This window comes from Apodemus sylvaticus, chromosome 6, assembly GCF_947179515.1.
Source record: "Apodemus sylvaticus chromosome 6, mApoSyl1.1, whole genome shotgun sequence".
NCBI lineage: Eukaryota > Metazoa > Chordata > Mammalia > Rodentia > Muridae > Apodemus > Apodemus sylvaticus.
Window position 1 is genome coordinate 125400708 of NC_067477.1, and position 24031 is coordinate 125424738.

General features: G+C 41.7%; 1 protein-coding gene and 1 long non-coding RNA gene across 3 annotated transcripts in view; one reads left to right on the top strand and one right to left on the bottom strand.

Moving 5' to 3' along the window:
- LOC127687605 (uncharacterized) overlaps window positions 1-7661 on the bottom strand; it is a 30876-nt gene extending 23215 nt beyond the window's left edge. For both annotated transcript variants that reach the window (XR_007978420.1, XR_007978419.1), the window contains exons 1-3: window positions 7459-7661; window positions 3842-4119; window positions 2617-2761 (exon numbers count right to left, since the gene is read on the bottom strand). This is a non-coding gene — a long non-coding RNA (uncharacterized LOC127687605). The remainder of the gene's footprint in view (window positions 1-2616; window positions 2762-3841; window positions 4120-7458) is intronic.
- A 1066-nt stretch (window positions 7662-8727) lies between these two features.
- Window positions 8728-24031, top strand: part of LOC127687599 (HEAT repeat-containing protein 5B-like) — an 80763-nt gene continuing 65459 nt past the window's right edge. The window contains 2 exon segments of the mRNA XM_052186400.1: window positions 8728-8875; window positions 11192-11381. Coding sequence (XP_052042360.1) covers window positions 8750-8875; window positions 11192-11381 — 316 coding nt within the window. The 5' untranslated portion in view covers window positions 8728-8749.

Here is a 24031-nt window from a genome sequence, read left to right on the forward strand (position 1 = left end):
AATCGAAGTGGGAAAATCCACCCTGAAATTGGCAATGTGTGTTAGGGTCAGGCTCCCTGAGAGGAGGCCCCACAATGCCACAGTGTGAAGCTATGAAGGTGAAGACATGGAGACCACAGGATTCCGAGACAGGAAAGCAATCTAGAGGCATAGCGAGGGCTTGCTTGATTTAGAGGATGTATACTACAGATGGCAAAGCTGGAGGAAGAAGCCACTCAAGCCCCCTGGAAGTCAGATGATTCCACCAATGGAATGATGATGCTGGACATGGAGATGCAGTATTTGGTGGTTACCCTGCTGGATTTTTCTTGTCTTGGTTTTATCATTGCTATGTTCCCACTCTTATCTTTGGACTGGGAATGTTTACTTTGTATATCTAAATGCTTGAAGGATGTAAAATGTTTTTAATCATGTTGAAGCTCAGAGTTAGGACATTACCTGAAATGTCACAAGAGACCTAGAAATTTTAGAACTGTTAGATTCCAGACACTTTTGAAATTGGAATGAGCATATTTTTGTGTTAGGAGGTTGCATGAACCTATGCAGACAAATAGTAGAGGACTGTGGATTAAGAATGATGTGTTTGGGGGCCAGCAACATGGCTCAGCAGGTAAAGCTGTCTATTATCAAACATGACTCCTTGAATTTGATTTTCAAGATCCACATCTTGGTCTTCTGACCTCCACACATGTACCTTGGTACTGACACAGTTATATACATATACAAAATAAAGATGTGATAAAAAAAATATGCTTGATGTGTTTGGGTCAAGTTGACAAGCGGTAGAGGTATGATCATTAATCCTGTCAAATGACAGGATCTAGGATTACTGAAGGGACTTGTGAACTAAGCTCTAAAGGACCTGAGTTCGGTTCCCAGCACCCACTTCAGGTGGCTCACAACTACCTGTAAGTCCAGCTCCAGAGGGATCTGATGCTTCTGCTCTTGGCAGGCACCTGCACTCCCATGCACAGACTCACATAGCACACATGCACATTTTTAAATTCACTACATTTCAAAATCATGCATCAATGAAACTACAGAATGTAATCACCAAGCACAAGACGACTGTGATGACTATTTTAATTTCAATAAAACCGACTTTAAGACAGAGACTACATCTAGATAGAAAAAGACAGGCTTCCTAATGACAAAAAATGTCAAATTATTCAGAAGACATAATAATCTGTTGCAATATCTAATAACAGAACTTCGAACTACACATACTGAAACTGACAGCAGCGGGCATATCAGACAACTCCATAAGTATAAAGAGTACACTTATCTCTCTCAGCTACTGATAGGACAACAAGAAAAAACTTCAGTGAAGAATAAATGATCTGAGAAATATTATTTATCTTTAGAATTTACAGAACACCTCATGGCCATTAGCTTTTGCAAAATACTGTGTTAAGGATACACATTCTTTTCAAGTACATGATGTGTATTTACCAAAACGGAGAATATTTTGGGTCTCAAATATTAAGTTTATATTGAAGGGAGGAAAATTACCACATGAGTTTTGACCATATCAGAATCAAGTTAGAAACCAACAGCTGTAAGCTATTCTAAAACAAGCTGGTCCTGTTAATTCTGTCGTACTGGAGACAGAGGCAAGTGGATCTCGTGAGGCTAGCCTGGTCTACAAGGAGAATCCAGGACAGTGAGGGCTGTTACATAAAGAAACTCTTCTCAACAGAACAAGAAAAGAGAAAACAAAACAAAAAGATATTCTAAAACAAAACACGAAAATATTCATATATTTAAGGATTTAATAACCTTCTCCTAAATAATTCACAGGTGAAAATGAAATCATAAAGGACAATGGAGATATTGTATAGTGAGCAACGGAGATGCACTGACCCTAGAGTGTGAGAAAATTAACACAGCACCTGGGAGGGAACAGAAATGTTCATCCAGGAAGCAGAAAACAGGTCTGAGGTTCTGGCCAGGGCTGACCCCTCTGGTACTAAGGTAAGAAACAGAGACCAGAGGAAGCCCTCTCTCTAGAAACCATTATGCCCCTACCAATGAGGCCTAGAGCCTAAAATTCCAACACAGTAAGAAGTGAACTCCTGGAGGCTTCATGTAAGAATGGCTCTTTTGTGAAAACACTGTCCTTTGGAAGACACCTGCAAACATATCTTTATAATCTTTTCTGAGATGAGAGGAAGCAGCATTGTAGTTTTAAAAAATGTTCATTAAAGGATGTCAGATAAGGATGAACTACACCCAGAGAAAGACCTTCTGTGTAAATAGAAAGAACATAAGACAAGATGGCTTCATGACACACGACCATGTGTGGGAAATATATTATGCTGGGGGAGTTTTCCACATAAAAGAAAAGCTGTGGGTTCTTTCCAAGGTGATAAAAATCAGACATGACGAAGAGAGACCTCCTGAAGACCTTAGCGACAGAGAAGTAAAGGGAGACTAACACAATCAACAAAATAGTTTTGTATACTACAGGATAAAAGAAGAGAAAGACAGCCCTAAAAAGACTCACACTCTGGGGATGCTGAGATTCTGGGACCTTCCATTCCAGCTTCACACTTGACTCTACTTCAACTCCATCAAAGCTGATTGTTTTAGAGACTTGTTTCCAGAACTACTCACCTATTCAGCCTTTCAGAATGTCATGGTCAAGATGTCAGCTGACCAATGAACATAGCGACTGGAAGGCAAATAATGTCTCCTCTGACGAGTCAACTTTCCTATTTCCCTTTGGGCCCCAAGATGGGAATTCTTCGCCTCAATTCAGCTGGAAGCAGACAGAAGATAATCATTATCCCAGTTCCCTATGTTGGGGTAGATGGTTCTGATTATTTTAGGAATTATAGATATGTTGTCATTTTAGAGGTACTTTACAAATGTAGATTTGGACAGGGAGGGAGCTAAAGAACTTAAACTCAGGTACTTCTACCTTTCTTCTTTCCTATACTTCCTTCTTAGGTAAAGGGGAAGGGGGCAGAAAAGAAAAAGGGGGATATATAGAAATTATAGAAATTATTATTCATAGAAATTAAAGAAAAAGACAAATAGGGATAGGTTGGCAAATGTACTTTTAAGCAAAACATTACATAGCCAGATCTAACATTGTTAGAAGTCTTTATAACTGATACGAAGCTGAGTTGTAATCTCTTATATTGGTTCAGAATTTACTTATGCAAATTTAAGGTTTTCATTGGTATAAATGTATTATTGATATAAAACTGAGATTAATATTATTATTCCCATGTAGGCATTGTGTCCATATAACACATTGAAGAATAAAAGGAGCTGGGCGGTGTATGCTGCTGTGACCTCCCCTGTGTTCTGCTCACTCCGCTGGGCAGCCGATTCCCCAACCGGGCTGTCGCACACAAGGTTAGCCTGGCCGCCCAGTCCCTGAGTCCAGGCAAAAGCCTGGGAGGCCAAGGTCCGAGCAAAGTTCCCCTAGGGCTATGACTGTTAATTGGGTCGCCAGGTGACCCAGATGGCTGGCGTGCGCGTCCGCGTTCCCCGAAAGCACTGGGAGAGTCTGTTTTGCTAACAACCTCCTGGGCGGGTTGACACACAGATGGCCCACCAAGCCGCCCAGTTCTTGGGGTCAGTCCTGTGCCTTTTGGGGCCTAGACCCCCGTTTTGTTAGCCTCAGGCTATGCTTGTTAGCCATCTCTGCCCTCCCGAGCACTCTGGGTCCTGTAGGCAAAATGGCGGTGCGTGCGCCGGCCAGGGCAAAAAAGCCTCCTGGCTGGGTTGGCACCCTGATGGCCACCCGAACAGCCCAGGGCCTGGGTGCAGGCCAACGCCCATTGGGCTCAGACCCCTGTGGTGTTGGCCTCGGATTATGTTTGAGTACCTCAGTCTGTCCGATCTCTGGAGTCTGAAATCAAGATGGAGGTGAGTCTCTCCTGACTGGCCGGAAGCCGAGTTCTGAAGTGGCTTCCGTGCAGCGAAAGGCTCCGCAGAACCGCAGCTGCTTGCCGCCCGGCTGGTCAGGGAAGGTCAGTGGTCGTGGGCGCGGGGCTTAACTGGACCCTGTGTCGCCTTGGTTCCACCGCTGATGGCCCTTCAGCTGGACCAGCCACTGCTGCCGCCGCCGCCGCCCGAGTATCAGCTCCAGAAAACCGAACAACCCTATTAAAAAATGGGGTACAGAGACAGCAGGTGTTGGAGAGGGTGTGGAGAAAGAGGAACACACTCCTCCACTGCTGGTGGGGTTGCAAATTGGTACAACCACTCTGGAAATCAGTCTGGCGGTTCCTCCGAAAACTGGGCACCTCGCTTCCAGAAGATCCTGCTATACCACTCCTGGGCATATACCCAGAGGATTCCCCACCATGTAATAATGATACATGCTCTACTATGTTCATAGCAGCCCTATTTATAATTGCCAGATGCTGGAAAGAACCCAGGTATCCCTCAACAGAAGAGTGGATGCAAAAAATGTGGTATATCTACACAATGGAGTACTATTCAGCCATTAGAAACAATGAATTCATGAAATTCTTAGGCAAATGGATGGAGCTAGAGAACATCATACTAAGTGAGGTAACCCAGACTCAAAAGGTGAGTATGCACTCACTAATAAGTGGTTATTAACCTAGAAAACTGGAATACCCAAAACATAATCCACACATCAAATGAGATACAAGAAGAAAGGAGGAGTGGTCCCTGGTTCTGGAAAGACTCAGTGAAACAGTATTCGGCAAAACCAGAACGGGGAACTGGGAAGGGGTGGGAGGGAGGACAGGGGAAGAGAAGGGGGCTTACGGGACTTTCGGGGAGTGGGGGGGGGCTAGAAAAGGGGAAATCATTTGAAATGTAAATAAATTATATCGAATAAAAAAAATTAAAAAAATAAAGAGAAAAAAAAAAAAAAGAAAAAAAAAAAGGAGCTGGGCGGTGGTGGCATAGGCCTTTAATTCCAGTACCTGTGAGGCAGAAGCAGATGGATTTCTGAGTTCTAGGCCAGCCTGGTCTACAGAATGAGTTCCAGACAGGGCTACACAGAGAAACCCTGTCTCTAAGAACCAAAAAAAAAAAAAAAAAAAAAAAAAAAAAAAAAAAAAAAAAAAAAAAAAAAAAACAACAACAGAAGACCAGATAGCAAAGTTGTGGTGGTTGTGGGTTAATTGGTTGTGGGTTAATTAAAAGTGTGTTCCTGAGTTATTTTGATTAGAAATGGCCAAGAGTAGTCAATGCTTAACAGTTTAGAGATGATTTAGGTAGATAGATGGTTTTCAAATATGTCAGAAGTACACAGAACATGACATTTATTGACATTTCTTTTTTAAAGTTCATTTGACTGGAGACCTGTCTGCTCCTGACAGCACTCCTTTCTTTAATTCAAAAAGGAAATTGAGCATCAATAGAGTTGCTTCAGTTGTGGCAAGACAGTCACCAAGCAAGAATTGCCTCATTTCATCTACAGAAAAATACTGTCCAAAAAAAAGGACACACTATGCAAAATAGTCGACTGATAATCTCTGCCAAGATAGAGTAATTAGCCCTTCAAAATTCTCCATTACCAAGTCTGTCAGATGATCCTGGGCCAGAAGGCTGAAGACTGATGTTCCAACGTTTTGGTGTATAGGCCCTGTTCAGGTGATCAGCAGTCTCTATAAATTGGCTAAGTTTTAGAAGGTATATGTTGTGTTTCTCATACTTTCAGGTAATATTAGTCATTCTTGGATTTCTGGTGGGGTTGAAGACTAGTAGGCTCATAGTCAGTTCAAGCTGTTTAGCATTTAGAAAGATGATACAGATTTGAGAGGATGGTTTTCAGATGGGTTACAATTTAAAGCCAGGACTTGAGTCATGTGTAGAATTTTAAGTCTTTTAAGTTCAGATAGACAACAGAGGTACTATTTAATTGATAAAAATTGATGGACTGGGTGTTAGGTCTATCCTGTATATTATAAATTACAAAATGGTAATAATTACACTCAATTGATGTCTGAGATAAAAGAGCCTTTCAATTGGACAGAAAGGGGGAGGAGTTGTGGATACCTCTGGGCTTGTAATTTGATGCTAATTCTACTCCTCTGATGTGCTGCACAAGAGGAGTTGCCTTGTGAACCTTCTCCCCACCCTAACTTTTCAAATAAAGGCTTGAGCCTATGATTGGGCAGGAAGGAGGAGGAGGGGCTGAGAGTTTGTGGGACTAGCTATGGAGGATGCATGGAGAGGCTGCAGAGAGAAGCTCATGGCCTAGAGAAACTGCAAGTTAGATGGGATAATAGAGATGGGAATAGATTAGTGTAGTGGGAGATCAGCCCGATCTAGGCTTATAGCTTATATTGTTACTGATTGAGTTGAGATTTCTTTTACCCAGTTGGAAAAATATAGCAACACCATTTTGTTTGTTTGTTGGTTGGTTGGTTGTTTTCAGTCAGGGTTTCTCTTTGAAGCCTTGGATGTACAGAAACCCTCTCTATTAACAGGGACTCAAGCTTAATCCCATGATCCACCCACTTTAGACTCCCAAGTTCTGGGACTAAAGATATGTGTCACCATACCTGGCAGTAAAGTTGGTTTTAATGTCATATTTAAAAAACAAAAAACAATATCCTGGAATAGCAAGATGGCACACCAGGTAAACTGGTTAGCCGTTTTAGCATGAGCACCTGACTTTCGTTATTCCATGTTTTATGTATACTTTTCATATACAATCACACTGAAAATTCATAGATGGGTATTGAAGTTTCATTAAATAATATGATTTAAGGAAATTAATTACCAATGGTGAGGAAGTTATGTTGGGAAATGGAATATGGGGGTTGGAAAGATGGTTCAGAGGTTAAGAGAATTGTCTGCTCTTCTAGAGGTAGTGAGTTCAATACCCAGCAGTCATATGGTGGCTCTTAACCATCTATAATGAGATCTGGTGCCCTCTTCTGGCCTGTAGGCACACATGCAGACAGAACCTTGTATAATAAATAAATCTTAAAAAAAAAAAAAAAAAAAAAAAGAAAGAAAAAAGAAAAAAGAATAAGGAATTGAGTCCTAAAATGTGACTGTTCTCCTCCTCCTGCTCCTATGAAGAAAATATACACTACCATTATCCACTTTCTTCAAAAATAAGAATAAACTCCACAAGTAGATGGATTATCCAGGCAGGAATGCTGGTCACCTGAACCACCACTTAAGAGTCACATCGAGGCGGCCAGGATTCTGGGTCTATCTGAGGGAGGAGAAAGCACAGCATTTGTTGATGGTTGGAGGTGGTGGGTGTCCAAGAACTGGAACAAGGTTACGTGACGCTCTTTGCCTGTTCCGGAATAATGGAGTAACCATTTTCTCAACAGGAAGGCTATAGGTGCTGCTAGCTTATTTCAGTATTGGACACCGAGTAAGAAGCGAGGGCTACTAAACACACAGAGAGATGCGCTAAGTCTCCTATGGGTGCCTCCGCATCGCAGGCTCTTCCGTCCTGCACTCCTCCCTCCTGCACCCACCCACCAAAGCACTCACGGATGGGGCTTAGCTGCCGCTGTGCTGGGCAGTCACAGGCAACTAGCAGGGCCCTCTGTCATCCTCCAGGTCGCCCTGATGCCCCAAACCCGAGCTTTACAGCACTGACCCTGTTCTGCTGAGGGTGCGCTGCGCATGCGCTGTGCAATTGGTGCGGGACCCAGGAACCTCCCACTAGGCCCTGAAAGCAGATTCGCTTTGAAACTTGGGGCGGGCAGGGTTAAGAGAGCGTGGGGGAGTGTGGGTGCGCATGACCAGTGTCCTGCGCATGCGTTGTCTCCAGGCTTCCTGTGGGCAGGAGTTTGGGAGGCGGGGCATCCGCGTCCCTTGGCTGTGCGGAGCTGGGCAGGTCGGTCCTGACTAGACTAGGAGGTGAGGAGGTGTCGCGCTCTGCCAGGCTGACACGCACCGCGATCCCTGTGTCCCTGGACATCTTCAGGAAGGAATTCGAGTTTTCAGCCTCGGGGTTGGCAGCTCGAGGACTCCTTCGACGCGAGGCTGACCTCGCAGGGCGGCCCGGGACCCCAGTTTGCGGTTTCCCGCAGACTCCCAGTTGTCGGGGTCCTGGGAGCGGCCCGGGGCACCCGGACCCGGAGCACCGCGTTCCCGGGCGAGGGGTTGTCCCGGGCCCCGTCGGGCTCGCTCCTGCTTGTCAGATCCCTGGGGTCTTTATTCTGTGTCCCGGTGGCGAGGGACAGGTAAAGGTGCCCATGACGCTCAGCAGGTGGAGGAGAAGCCTCGCCCATGCTCAGAAGTTCGGTTCTCAAGGTAGAATGAGTTAATAGCCTATGTTCTAATAGACAAACAACAGCCCGGGGATAATGTCTTTGTGCAGTGTTTACATTTTCCTTTCATTCCATCCTTATTGCCAAACAGTCTCTTTTTGTTTATCATTGTCTTTACGAAGTTAATTCTCTAGTGAGAAGTGAAACCACGCAGTCCTTCCCTATCTTAGCGGTTGCATTTATGAAACTTGGTATTTAATATTTAAATAATCCTTACATGTAAGGGCTGGAGAGATGGCTCAGTGATTAAGTATACTTGTTGCTTTTGATAGGGACCTGGGTTTGGTTTCCAGAGCCCACATGATGGCTCGAAACCATCTTTTTCTCCAGTTTCAGGGGAAACCAACACCCTGTTTTGACCTCTGTGGGCACCAGGCACACATGTAGTCTGTATACATACATGTGGGCAAAACATTCCTACACAAATAAAAAAATTGCTTACATATATATTTTACTTTTTAAAAAACTAATCTGTTCATTTAAGGTTGGCATTAAGAACATCAATAATGGACCTAGCTCACAGTTTATTGCTAAATGAAGAAGCATTGGCTCAGATTACGGAGGCAAAGGGACCTGTGTTCATCTTTGAATGGTTAAGATTTCTTGATAAAGTCCTAGTTGCTGCCAACAAGGTGAGTATTGCCCACTCCCCACCATAAGATTGACATAAAGAAAGATGAAAATATTGTGTTTTTTAAATGTTATGAGTCATTTACCTCAGGAATTGGAGGATGTCATACTATGGGAATTTCTAGCTTATCCGTCTCTTAGTCAGCAGTAAAGCCCAAACCCTGTTTACATCTGCTTGTTGCATGTGTCATATCTGTCTAGGCAGTGCAATGTGACTGGATTTAAACGTCACTGTGCTGGTGTCACTTATAATCCACTTATAATTCCAGTGCCTGGGAAGGCCTCTGCGATAAGAGATTTTTACTTTCCCTTCTACAACCTCTTTGATTCAAACTTGTTTTGTGTATGTTTTTTTTTTTTTATTTTGTTAGTATTAGATGCTTTCCTCTAGTGGGAAAATGTAAGAGTGAATCCTAAAAGGTTTTCTGGAAAAGGTGAATTTTACAAAGTGAATGTCACAATTGGCTAGTCCTGACCTTATCTTAGTATGTTTCTCTAGACTAATTGTTCCCTAGAAGATGCCTTTCTACTCTGTTGTCTGAAGGGAATGTGGATAATTGTCTGGGACTGAGGAATTGGGATAGGGAGACTAAAGACTTTAACATTCATGATGTAAACATTCACTTAATTCCTATTTTAGTACAGCGACCTCAGTCCACAGTTTTGTCTGATCCTTCTTGTTCAAAGATGTCCTATCTCATTTTTTTTCCAGGACGCAAGCCTCTAGCTTTCTTCTGGAATGGAAGAAAGGAGGGTAGAAAATTTTGTTTGTTTGTTGGCTTTGATTTTACTTTGTCTGACCGCTTTATTAGTTATTCCTGGCTGGCCTGGGGCTCATTGCATATTCCAGACTGGCCTCAAACATTCAGCTGTCTTCCTGCATTAGCTGTCTGAGTGGTGAAATGCTGGGCATGATGGGTGTACTCCAGTATAGCCTCTTGGACAGTCAACTAGTAATTCCTTTTATTTCTGGGTGCAGATTTATCCTCGCCTGAAAGACCAAGAATCACTTTTAGGTTCCCTGTTGGCTTTCAAGTTTTGTCCAAGTTCCTTTCCTATTGTTGTGGCCATGGATACCCTAGTAACCTTTAACTAGAATTTTCTTTTTGTCTTTTAAACCCCCTGTAACTGGGCATTTGTTGTTTCCCTTCCAAGGAAAAGTCTTTTTGGAGCTGGCACATGACTCACACTGCCTACAGCAATCATCTGGATGTGTTGTATTTGGCTCCCTTCTATCTTTACATGTGGCTTATCCTCTGCTTTAAATACTTAGCCCTCACTGTGTTTTGTTGTGAGAGTTGTCAGTCTTCCTTTTCAGTGATACTCACTCCTATGACTCCTACCACCACTTTACATAACTGCTTTGAAAAGACATCTGGGCTGGCCTGGAGCTCAGCTGCTAGAGTACTTGCCTCCACCATGCAGAAAGCCCTGGGTTTAATTCCTATCGCCACATAGAACAAGTGTATGTGGTGGCCGTTGTAATAATCCCAGCCCTGGGAAGTGGAGGAGTGAGCAAAAGTTCACAGTCATTCTCAGCTACATGATGGATTCAAGGCTAGCAGAGATTCATTCGTGTTCTCTCTCTCTCTCTCTCTCTCTCTCTCTCTCTCTCTCTCTCTCTCTCTCTCTCTCTCTCTGAGTTAAGACATTTACACCAATTTATTGTTTTCAAACCCATCCTTTGCCAACCCCCTAAAATCATTCCCTTCCCTTATATCATGTGGATTAGCAACTGTTAAGGGAGTTACCCACAAGCATATCTAGAACATATAACCTGGAACACTGGCAAAAGCCTGTAATGTTCAGGGAAGGAGTGTCTATGGGACCTCAGTGGCCAGTGACTTTAGAAGTAACTCATACCTGGCATTGGGCTCTTCTTAGCCTCTAGGAGGAGCATTGTTGCCCTGTTATAGCGTAACTGCATTTTAATGCTCTGCGTGTGTTTGTTCATATATATACATATATATGTATATATATGTATACATATATATGTATCCAGTTATTCCTGGAGTAGTTTTCTAGTTTTCTAACCTTTTTTGTTTCCCGAACATTTTACATTTAAGCAAATGTAGCTGCAGTGAAACTTTAAAAGTATACATATGGAAACCATTCACAGAGGTTTAGCAATTAGCAATTAGAAGGCTAAGCATTTAGAAGGCTAATGAGGATCACAAGTTCAAGGCCATCCCAGGATGCAATAAGACTCTAACTCAAAATATATTGAAGATATTTCCATGAATATAACAATTTAGGATTCTTGATTCAGTATAGTGAATTGTTTTCTCCAACTAAAATGCAATTATGTTTTATCTTAGACTTGGTCTCTTCATTCACTTGCCCTGAGAGTGGATTCTAGTGGCCCAATGTACCGTGGGTACTTGGAACCCACCCTGTCCCTGGTTGTTTCCTTGCTGCTGACAGTTCCACCTTCACACACAGAAGTTCACCAGTGTTTGGGCAGATGCTTGGGGGCCACCATAACTACTGTTGGACCAGAGCTGCAGGGTAAGCAAATTCATCTTCAGTTAAAGGGAGTGCCTGGACAAGTACTGTTCCGCTGGTTTTCTCAGTATCACCATTGTGTTGCTTGCAAAGCATTTTAATAATTATCATCTACCATACATTTTGTTTTCCAAAATGTGGCACTCAATGTTTTATATGTGCCATTTTTAAAATAATATGGATGTGATGGTTTGTATATGCTTGGCCCAGGGAGTGGCACTATTAGTAGGTGTAGCATTGTTGGAGGGAGTCTGTCATAGTCTGATGGGCTTAAATTCCCTCAACCTAGCTGCCTGGGAGTGAGTCTTCTGCTAGCAGCCTTCAGATAAAGATGTAGAACTCTCAACTCCTCCTGTACCATGCCTGCCTGGATGCTGCCATTTTCCCACCTTGATGATACTGAACTTGTAAGTCAGACCCAATTAAATGTTGTGCCTTATAAGACTTGCCACAAGGTCATGGTGTCTGTTCACAGCAGTAAAACCCTAATTAAGACAGCAGGCAAACCAGAGCAGGTGTCAGGGTTTTACTGGCAGTTGTAGAGGGCTTAGACATCTCTATGTAGAGCAGGCTGTCCTTGAATTTGCAGTCTCTGGATTGCTTGGATTAAAGGTATGCATCACCACTCCTGGGTAAAGCATTTTTAAAAGTCTTGAACAGAGAAAACATTTTAAATGAAAGTCTACTTGGACATCTCCTCCACCCCTCCCCCCACAAAAAATGGAAAGGAAGTTCTTTTAGTCTGGGATGCCAAATACTGCCTCCATGAGCTTACTCTTTGATTTTACCACCCCTAACGGTGTGTTACCTGTCACTGAGGCAGCTAGTTCAGAGGAAAGGTTCATAGAAGGTTGACTGCTGCTGTACTTGGAACTGGATCTTCCTGATGGTGACTTCAACCTGAATTCAGTGAATCATGACTGGACCCTGAATGCATACACTCAGAATTCCTGCTTCCCTTTCTGTTTATTTTATGTCTTGAGGAGGTCAACTTCAGGTCTCTGAAGAAGGAAATTGAAGAAGGCCTCAAAAAATGGAAAAATCTTCCATGCTCTTGGATTGCCATGATTAATATAGTAAACATGGCCATCTTTCCAAAAGCAATACACAGAATCAATGCAATCTTCATCAAAACCCTAACTCAGTCCTTTATAGAGTTAGAAAGAGCAATTCTCAAATTTATCTGTAATAACAAAAAACCCAGGATAGCTAAAACTATTCTCAACAGTAAAAGAACTTCTGGGGGAATCAGAATCCCTTACCTCAAGCAGTACTACAGAGCAGTAGTGTTAAAATATGCATGGTATTGATACGGTGACAGTCAGGTAGATCAATGGAATAGAACTGAAGACCCAGAAATGAACCCCCACAGCTATGGTCACTTGATCTTTGACAAAGGAGCTAACGCCATCCAGTGGAATAAAGATAGCCTTTTCATCAAATGGTGCTGGTTCAACTGGAGGTCAGCATGCAGAAGAATGCAAATTGATCCATTCTTATCTCCTTGTACTAAGCTCAAGTCCAAGTGGATCAAGGACCTCCACATAAAACCAGACTCACTGAAACTAATAGAACAGAAACTGGGGAAGACCCTTGAGGACATGGGCCAAGGATAAAATATCCTGAACAGATCACCAATAGCTTATGCTCTAAGATCAAGAATTGACCAAATGGACCTCATAAAATTGCAAAGTTTCTGTAAGGCAAAGGACACTGTCAATCGGACAAAACGGCAACCAAAAAATTGGGAAATATTTTCAGAAACCTTACATACGACAGAGGGCTAATATCCAATATTTAAAAAAAAGTAAAGAAGTTAGGCTTCAGAGAGCCGAATAACCCTATTAAAATATTGGGTACAGAGCTAAACAAAGAGTTTTCACCTGAAGGATTTAGAATGGCTGAGAAGCACTCTGGAAATCAGTCTGGCAGTTCCTCCAAAAACTGGGCACCTCACTTCCAGAAGATCCTGCTATACCACTCCTGGGCATATACCCAGAGGATTCCCCACCACGTAATAAGGATACATGCTCTACTATGTTCATCGCAGCCCTATTTGTAATTGCCAGATGCTGGAAAGAACCCAGGTATCCCTCAACAGAAGAGTGGATGCAAAAAATGTGGTATATCTACACAATGGAGCACTATTCAGCCATTAGAAACAATGAATTCATGAAATTCTTAGGCAAATGGATGGAGCTAGAGAACATCATACTAAGTGAGGTAACCTAGACTCAAAAGGTGAATCATGATATGCACTCACTAATAAGTGGATATTAATCTAGAAACCTGGAATACCCAAAACATAATCTACACATCAAATGAGGTACAAGAAGAAAGGAAGAGTGGCCCCTTGTTTTGGAAAGACTCAGTGAAGCAGTATTCAGCAAAACCAGAACGGGGAAGTGGGAAGGGGTGGGTGGGAGGACAGGAGGAGAGAAGGGGGCTTACGGAACTTTCTGGGAGTGGGGGGGGCTAGGAAAGGGGAAATCATTTGAAATGTAAATAAAAAATATATCGAATAAAAAAAATAATGTAAAAAAAAAGAAATTTTCAACATCATTAGTCATTAGGGGAATGCAAATCAAAACAAGCCTGAGATTTCAACTCACACCAGTCAGAATGGCTTAGATTAAAAACTCAGCAGACAGCAGGCATTGGTGAGGATGTGGAGAAAGAGGAATACTCCTCCACTACTGTTGGGATTGCAAGCAGATTCAACCACTCTGGAAATCAGTCTGGTGGTTTCTCAGAAAACTGGGCATGACCCTTCAAGGGGACCCTGATATACCATTTCTGGGCATATACACAGAGGTTTCCCCAGCGTGTCATAAGGATACATGCTATATGTTCATAGCAGCCCTATTTATAATAGCCAGAAACTTGAAAGTACCCAGATATCTCTCAACAGAGCAATGGATATAGAACATGTGATATATTTACACAATGGAATTATACTCAGCAATTAAAAACAATGAATTCATGAAATTCTTAGGCAAATAGTTGGAACTGGAAAATACGATCCTAAGTGAGGTAACCCAATCACAAAAGAACACACATGGAATAATGTGTCACTAATAAGTGGATATTAGCCCAGAAGCTCTGAATCCCAAGACACAATTTACATATCAAATGATTTCCAAGAAGAAGGAAGGAGAGGGCCCTGGTCCTGGAAAGGCTTGATGCAACAATGTAGGAGATTACCAGGACAGAGAAGTGCGAGGGGGTTGACTGGTGAATGATGGGAGGGAAGAGGGCTTATAAGAGTTATGGGGAGGGAGGAACCGGGAAAGGGGAAATCATTAGGAATGTAAACAAAGAATGTAGAAAAATAAAAAATATGTAATATAATTTCCTTCATTTCCTCTATAAGGTTTTATTATTAGACAAACAGTATTTAAAGTTGTCATAATGAAAGTAGAGTTGTGTTTGTTGAGTAGAGAACCACAGAATGAGAAATCCTATGGTTCTTTAGCCAGAAGACTGGTGGTTATAAAGGATAATATGATTTTTTTTAAAGTAATTCATTTCTAAGACCTAAATTTTTACCTTGCAAATACAGTTGTGTTTCAAAGTCATATTTGTGGACTATATGGGTGGGTTTTTTTTTAAAAAAAAAAACCAATCTGAATAATGATTTGAAGAAGGGTTTAGCTGGAAGATGACTACTTTCTGAGAGTCTTTTTGTGACACTAATAGCATAGTTACATTTAATGTTATCTTTTATTTTCCTGTTAGGAAATGCAGCCACCATTTCCACCATCCGCTCCTCTTGCTTGGTGGGTTGTGCCATCACCCAGGACCACTCTGATTCTCTGCTTCAGGCAGCTGCCATCTCTTGCCTTCAAGAGCTTCACATGTTTGCCCCACGACACGTCAATCTGTCCAGCCTTGTTCCAAGCCTTTGTGTGAGTATACAGTCATTCACCATTTTCTATCGAGAGCTTTAAATTGTCTTTGTCCAAAGACCAAACTGGACTAAAACACAAACATACTGGCTGGATTATATGTTTTAGTGTTTAAGTTTCAATAGTTATCTTCTTTTCTTTTATTTACTTTTGTTTTAAATTTTAAGAAATATTTTGATGAACTGCTTATTTCCTAGCTAAGAACTTGCTGTCTGTGGTCCCATTCTCTTAGAACTGTATTTCTTAGCACTTGATTGATGGCTTCTGAGATCTGCTGATGTCATTGCAATGTTCAATGTGTCCATTCAGCAAATATTTATGGATTGCCTGTTAGATGTAAGGTACAAGGCAGACTACTGCAGACAGTTATATAAATAAGACAAGATTAGCCTTTGTCATGAGGCTTAAGCTAAGGAGACAGTTAACAATAGCTATTTACAAAGAAGGTAAGAGCTAGGGAGGCTGTAGAACATTGGTAAAAGGTTGAGGATATTGCTCGTGATAAAGCACTTGTGTAGCGTTTAGAAGGCCCTGGCTTTGATTCTCAACAAACAGAAAACAGAAAAGAAAAGGCATACACTTCCCATAAGGAGTATATAACACAGGGCCTATCATAAGCCAGACATTGAGAAATTAGTTTCCTGAAAAATAGTACTTAAGATGTGTTATGTAGAATAGGATTTAGTGTGCAGACCAGCACAGTACCAGAGTATTCATTGGGAAAAGTAGGACGGCCTCTATATGAGAAGTATGATGTGCTTAAAGGTGTGGTTAAACCTGGAAGAGGTGAAAGTATGGACAGTGGAAAGCAAGGTGGGAAAGCAAGGATAGCTAGCCAGGGGCCAGATCATGCAGATGTTCATAGATAGTAAAATCTTGGAGTTAATTCTGTAACAAGGAACTTGAAAGGCAGGTGACATGATTTGATCTGTACTTTCTCCATTCTGTCCTCGATGCATAATGGAGACTGGATTCTCCTTTACAGTAAGCTAAGAATCTTGGTATTGTAGGAGAATGATGATAACAGTTGTTTTAGGTTGTTTGCAATTAGAATAAGGGGGAAAAGGATGGTTTCAAATGACATTTAGGAGGAAGAATTGTCAGAATGAGTTGATTAATTGGCCCTGAAGGAAAAGCAAGAAGCTGTTTTAGGTTCTGTCCTGAGCATGGTGATGGAATTTCCTGTGATTGGCATTGTTGGGCAGGGTTGGGAGGAGTGGAATACCATTATTTGGCTATAGGTGTGTGACTGATTACATGAGCCTGGAGCTCAGTTAAAAAATGAGTGGATTAAGTTAGGGGGTGTTAGCTCATGTCTTTGATCCCAGCACTTGGAAGGCAGAGGGCAGGCAGATCTCTGTGAGTTCTAGGCCAGCCTGGTCTACAGTGAGTTCCAGGACAGCTGTAGCTACAGAGAGAAACTTTTTGTCATAAATCAAACCAAGCAAACAAACAAAAGACTGGATTGGAGAAATTGGTTTGGTACTGTAAGTCGTTTAGATGACCAATGGGAGTGGATGAGATCAGAGAGAGTGCTGAGTGAGAAACCCACCATGGTAGATTTATAAAATAAAAGAAGACTCTCAGTGAACTGAGAGGAAGTGGGAAGGGGAACAGGAGGATAGCAGTGATATAAGAAAGACTGAAGGAAAGTAGAGGGTGTATTCACACAAGCCAAACGCAGTAGAGGAGCAGGTAGCTGTATCAAATACTGACAAGGCCTGAGGAGAGCTGCAATATGCCCTTTGACCTTTGTCACATGATTGTTCATAGTAAGAACTTGCTGGAAGAATGATGGCAGTAAGAGTCAAAGTGATTGGTTTAGAGATGGAGCACAAGTAGAAAGTCTGCATAGACATTTTCAATGTTGGAGCTGGAACAATGACTCTTTGGTTAAGAGCATCAGCTGCTCTTCAGAGGACCCAGGTTCAATTTCCAGCACTCATGTGATGGCTAACAATTGTCTGTAACTCCAGGTCCAGGCGACCCAACATCCTTTGTGGACTCCTCAATTACTGGCTGTACATGGTACACAGAACTAAATGTAGTCAGAACACCCCTACACATGAAATAAAAATAACAAATAAAATGTTACCCTTGAGCCATTTGAACTGTATTTCCAAAGGATAAGAACGTTGTTTTATGTAACCATAGAACAGTTATTATTTGCTTTTAGTTCAGTATTGACTCCTTGCTTTGTCTGTCACACCTTTAGTCATTGAACAGAACTTTTGACTGTCTCTAGACACTACTGTGTAAACAATGGAGTGACCATTGGTAGAAATCTCAACATAGCAGTAGACTTCTTGCAACGTCTTTATTCAGCCTACATACATTACACCTCATCATCTCTCTGATATGATTCTGGCCTTCATGGCTTAAAGCTTGTTTGTATTCCTTTACTTATTGATATGGTGATAATAGGAAAGCTTACTAACATCATAATCTTACCTTTATTGTGTGTACAGTGAGAGTGAATACATGTGTCAAAGAGAGAGAGTTGTATACACACATAAATGATTGGATGGGGTCAGAAGACAGTCTTCGAGAGTCAGTTCTCTCTTTCCCCCGTGGTTCTCAGCCATTGAACTCAGAGTGTCCACCTCGATTGTCAGCTGCTTTTACCCATTCCTAAAAGGCAATACTTTTGAGGTGAGATGGTTTTGAGGTGTTTTTGTGCCTCTTAATTTTTATTATTCCTCAGTTAGCTAAAGAAATTGATCCACTTACATGGGATTTACCCAAGAAATACATAAATGCGATTAGAAATATGTTCAGAAATACATATAGGGGTGTGGAAGAAACACAAAACACAACAGTCTGCACATATCTTTGATTACATATGACTGTATCACAAAATCCCATTTACTGTTAAACAGAAGCAAAAACAAAGGAAACAAGCTTGTCCTTTGGGCATTCTTCCCATATAGATTTGATATTGATAACTTCCTAAAAAGCAAAGTTATGTTTAATCTTACTATAAAAGAAGTGGATAAGGAGGAGGTGATAAAGAAGAAAGGGACATAGATGTGTATTTGGTGTTTTTTTTTAAGATTTATTTATTTATTATATGTAAGTACTCTGTAGCTGTCTTCAGATACCCCAGAAAGAACATCATACTCATTACAGATTAGCTACTATGTGGTTGCTGGGATTTGAACTCAGGACCTTTGGAAGAGTGGTCAGTGCTCTTAACCACTGAGCCATCTCACTAGTCCTTGTGTATTTGGTGTTTTTTTTTTTTATTTGATATAATTTATTTACATTTCAAATGATTTCCCCTTTTCTAGCCCCCCCCAACTCCCCGAAAGTCCCATAAGCCCCCCTCTCTTCCCCTGTCCTCCCACCCACCCCTTCCCACTTCCCCATTCTGGTTTTGCCGAATACTGTTTCACTGAGTCTTTCCAGAACCAGGGGCCACTCCTCATTTCTTCTTGTACCTCATTTGATGTGTGGATTATGTTTTGGGTATTCCAGTTTTCTAGGTTAATATCCACTTATTAGTGAGTGCATACCATGATTCACCTTTTGAGTCTGGGTTACCTCACTTAGTATGATGTTCTCTAGATCCATCCATTTGCCTAAAAATTTCATGAATTCATTGTTTCTAATGGCTAAATAGTACTCCATTGTGTAGATATACCACATTTTTTGCATCCACTCTTCTGTTGAGGGATACCTGGGTTCTTTCCAGCATCTGGCAATTATAAATAGGGCTGCTATGAACATAGTTGAGCATATATCCTTATTACATGGTGGAGAGTCTTCTGGGTATATGCCCAGGAGTGGTATAGCAGGATCTTCTGGAAGTGAGGCACCGCCAGACTGATTTCCAGGGTGGTTGTACCAATTTGCAACCCCACCAGCAGTGGAGGAGTGTTCCTCTTTCTCCACACCCTCTCCAACACCTGCTGTCTCCTGAATTTTTAATCTTAGCCATTCTGACTGGGGTAAGATGAAATCTTAGGGTGGTTTTGATTTGCATTTCTCTAATGACTAATGAAGTTGAGCATTTTTTAAGATGCTTCTCTGCCATCCGAAGTTCTTCAGGTGAGAATTCTTTGTTTAACTCTGTACCCCATTTTTTAATAGGGTTGTTTGGTTTTCTGGGGTCTAACTTCTTGAGTTCTTTATATATATTGGATATTAGTCCTCTATCTGATGTAGGATTGGTGAAGATCTTTTCCCAATTTGTTGGTTGCCAATTTGTCCTCTTGATGGTGTCCTTTGCCTTACAGAAACTTTGTAATTTTATGAGGTCCCATTTGTCAATTCTTGCTCTTAGAGAATACGCTATTGGTGTTCTGTTCAGAAACTTTCTCCCTGTACCGATGTCCTCAAGGGTCTTCCCAGGTTTCTTTTCTAGTAGCTTCAGGGTGTCTGGCTTTATGTGGAGGTCCTTGATCCATTTGGATTTGAGCTTAGTACAAGGAGACAAGGATGGATCAATTCGCATTCTTCTGCATGCTGACCTCCAGTTGAACCAGCACCATTTGTTGAAAAGGCTATCTTTTTTCCATTGGATGTTTTCAGCCTCTTTGTCGAGGATCAAGTGGCCATAGGTGTGTGGGTTCATTTCTGGATCTTCAATCCTGTTCCATTGATCCTCCTGCCTGTCACTGTACCAATACCATGCAGTTTTTAACACTATTGCTCTGTAGTATTGCTTGAGGTCAGGGATACTGATTCCCCCAGATTTTCTTTTGTTGCTGAGAATAGGTTTAGCTATCCTAGGTTTTTTGTTGTTCCAGATGAACTTGAAAATTGCTCTTTCTAACTCTGTGAAGAATTGAGTTGGGATTTTGATGGGTATTGCATTGAATCTGTATAGTGCTTTAGGCAAAATGGCCATTTTAACTATATTGATTCTACCGATCCATGAGCATGGGAGGTTTTCCCATTTTTTGAGGTCTTCTTCCATTTCCTTCTTCAGAGTCTTGAAGTTCTTGTCATAAAGGTCTTTCACATGTTTGGTAAGAGTCACCCCAAGATACTGTTTGTGGCTATTGTGAAGGGGGTCATTTCCCTAATTTCTTTCTCAGCCTGCTTATCCTTTGAGTATAGGAAGGCCACTGATTTGCTTGAGTTGATTTTATAACCTGCCACTTTGCTGAAGTTGTTTATCAGCTGTAGGATCTCACTAGTGGAGTTTTTTGGGTCACTTAGGTAGACGATCATGTCGTCTGCAAATAATGATAGTTTGACTTCTTCCTTTCCAATTTGTATCCCTTTGACCTCCTTATGTTGTCGAATTGCCCGAGCTAGTACCTCAAGTACAATATTGAAAAGATAAGGAGAAAGGGGGCAGCCTTGTCTGGTCCCTGATTTCAGTCGGATTGCTTCAAGTTTCTCTCCATTTAGTTTGATGCTGGCTACCGGTTTGCTGTATATTGCTTTTACTATGTTTTGGTATGGGCCTTGAATTCCTGTTCTCTCCAAGACTTTAAGCATGAAAGGATGCTGAATTTTGTCAAATGCTTTTTCAGCATCCAATGAAATGACCATGTGGTTTTGTTCTTTGAGTTTGTTTATGTAGTGGATTGTATTGATGGATTTCCGTATATTGAACCAACCCTGCATTCCCGGGATAAATCCTACTTGATCATGGTGGATGATCGTTTTGATGTATTCTTGGATTCGGTTGGCAAGAATTTTATTGAGTATTTTTGCATCGATGTTCATAAGGGAAATTGGTCTGAAGTTCTCTTTCTTTGTTGGATCTTTGTGTGGCTTTGGTATCAGCATAATTGTGGCTTCATAGAAGGAATTGGGTAGTGTTCCTTCTGTTTCTATTTTGTGGAAGTGTATTTGGTGTTTTAACCTCCAATGACTCATCAGGCTTTCTGTTTACTAGTTGTCTCTAAAATAAAAATTTACTCATTTTTCTAGGTGGGAGCTGCCCTAAGACCAGCCTTTTCAGAAGATACGCCATCAGACATAGTAGCAAAAGCTTGTCAGGTAAGAAGAAAGCAGGCTTTCTATAGCCGCCTTCTGTAAATTCCTAGAAGTCTTAGATTTTACTTAAAGGGAGAAAAATCAAATAGTGGCAAACACTATTGAAATACAATAGTGTTCATTCCTTTTTTATAAATTTTCAAATAAAATCATTCATTCATCCATCTGTTATTCATTCAGTTGTCTGATCTGTGTGAGGCACTGCGCTCATATGGATGGCAGGACAACTTGTAGGTGTCAGCTGTCTCCTCCACTGTGTGATTCCCACACAGGTCACCATTCTGACCGAGGGCGGGCACCTGCCAGCTGAGCCATCTCGCTGCCCCTCCTCATCTTGTCTCCTATTTTATTCTATAGGAAATGTAAAATAGTAGGCGTTAATCACACTCCTTTTTTGTCATAGCTCAGGATTCGACTTTGGATCCTCAGCTACTATATTATGTCCAAGTGAACAGACCTGTAAACATCCTAAAGGGAGCCAAAATAAACATAAAATATAAAATTTGTGATAACAAAGGAGTGTATCAACAGTTAGGGCACTAGACATTATTGACCATAGGTTATGAGAATTCCTGGATTCCTGGAAAGAGCTGCACATTATGGAAGTGGCATTGTACCATCTGTCCATGAGAGGTAGTCTCGAATTGTCCCATCTGCAGGGAGAGAGCCACCCAAGCACACGTGTCCTACCCCTGTGCTAAGGGCCTTCCTCTCCCATGTCTCCCCGAGGAAGGATTCCTGCACTGAGTTCCAATCTTTTCAAAAATGGCATTCTCTGTGTGCACAGCATTGAACAGAGCTGTCTCCTCCGCAGTCTGCTGGAGAGCAGAGCCATGGCCCTCATCTTTGCTTGGGATCCATAGGCACACTGCCTGCGACTGCCCTCAGCAGTGCCCAGCATGAAGTTCTTTATTCTTGTGGTTGAATGGTTAACTCCATGTCATTGAGTTGGTGTCTCTGGTACTTCTTGCTCTTTAGGGGAATTAAGTCCTTCCACACACAGTACGGCACAGAGAGAAGAGGATCATTGCTGTAAGGGGTAGATCTTTGCTTTGTGGTTGAAGTGTTGGGGTGAAGGCAATCCTTTGGGACACTAACAAACAAGTATTGAAAGTAGTCATGTGCAATTTTCCGTTTGATGATGGCGTTGTGAGCACAGCACAGCACAGCACTCGGTCCTCCCACAAAGGTGCTGAGTGCTGGAATAGTGAAAGCCCCTAGAATTTCGTCTCCCAGGGAGCGGTGTGAAGGCTCCTAGTGTTGAGTTCCCTGGAACTTGCTTGTTGGTGGCACAAGCTGCTTTTTCTATAATGGTTATTGTTTCCTGGTAGCAGGTTCAGATGTCTGGCCTCCTTTCCACTTGCACAAGGAAACTTAGTGTGGAACTGGTGAGACAGTGAGTTGCACATTTGTTTTCTTTATAAAGGAAGGAGCAGCTTACAAGGTTCTTGTTTGTTGGTGAGAATAACTTCACTTCAGAAGCTTCCAATCAGGGTTATCTGTAGGCAGACCAGAAAAAGCTTCACCTGTAGGACACTTGCTGTTTCCGTGAGGCCGAAAAATAGACAGTGAAAGCCAGAGCAGAGTCACAGACAGACACAGTGTACCTTAAATATTTCACTTGCGCCTAAAGTGCAAAAAATGTACACTTGCTTGCTTGGTGTAGGGCCAAGGTCTTTTCTCTGAATATGGTTTTGTTGACTCTTCACTGCATTGTCTTTCTTTACACACAAATCCATAAAGCATTACTTGCATTTTCCAGGTATAAAATCCTCTTTAAAACCCACTTACATTTTTATTTCTGTACATGTGTGTGTATATGCTCACATGCATGTGGGTGGCCACAGATGCTAAAAGAGGGTATCATTTCTCCTGGAGCTATACTAGAGTTCTGGGCAGTTGAGAGCTGCCTGACAGTGCTGCTGAGAACCAAACTCTGGGCTTCGTCAAGAGAGCAAGGGCTCCTAAGCACTGAGCCATCCCTTCAGCCCCTAGATGAGTGGTTCTCAGCCTTTTAACGCTGTGGCCCTTTAATACAGTTCCTCATGTTGTGGTGACCCCAACCATAACATTATTTTCAGAGCTACTTCCTAACTAATTTTGCTGGTATGAGTCATAATGGAAAATATTTTTGGAGATAGAGGATTGTCAAAGTGGATGTGACCCACAGGTTGAGAACAGCTGCCCTAGACTCCTTAAAGAAGAGGAAGTAGGAAGGTGTTTTGCAAAGAAAGTTTAGAGCCACATTTCTGGTGTTCACGAAATTCCCTGACTTTTAGTTACATTTCAACCAAATTGCACAAACGTCCTGTATCTCCAGGATGTTTAGTTCTGTAGGAATCAACTCCTTTATTTCTTCTGACACTCTTATTATATTGCATGTCACTTTGAAGTTGGTATTTGCAGAACTATTTTGGTGGAGGAATTTAACTTGCCTGAAGTATGCCTTTAATAGCAATGTTTTTAAGTGCTCTTATTTTTATTAAACATAGTTTTCAGTTTTTGAAAATAAGATTTTAAGCAAATAAAGTTGTTGATGTAAGTATTTGGTCAGTTTTTAAGGTTTTAAACCTTAAAAGACCATTAGCCATCCATGATTTGAAACCCAAATACTCCAGAAACCTAGAATGGTTTTATAATCTTTTGGATAGCAAAACCTGAGTTTACAACACTTATTTGCCCCTGAAGCTGGATGAGGTTTTAGTCTTCATTTGTCTCTGAGTAATTTCTAATGAGTTCTCTATTACAATGTCCATGTGTCCACAGTGTGTTTCACCCCCGACCCTTCCC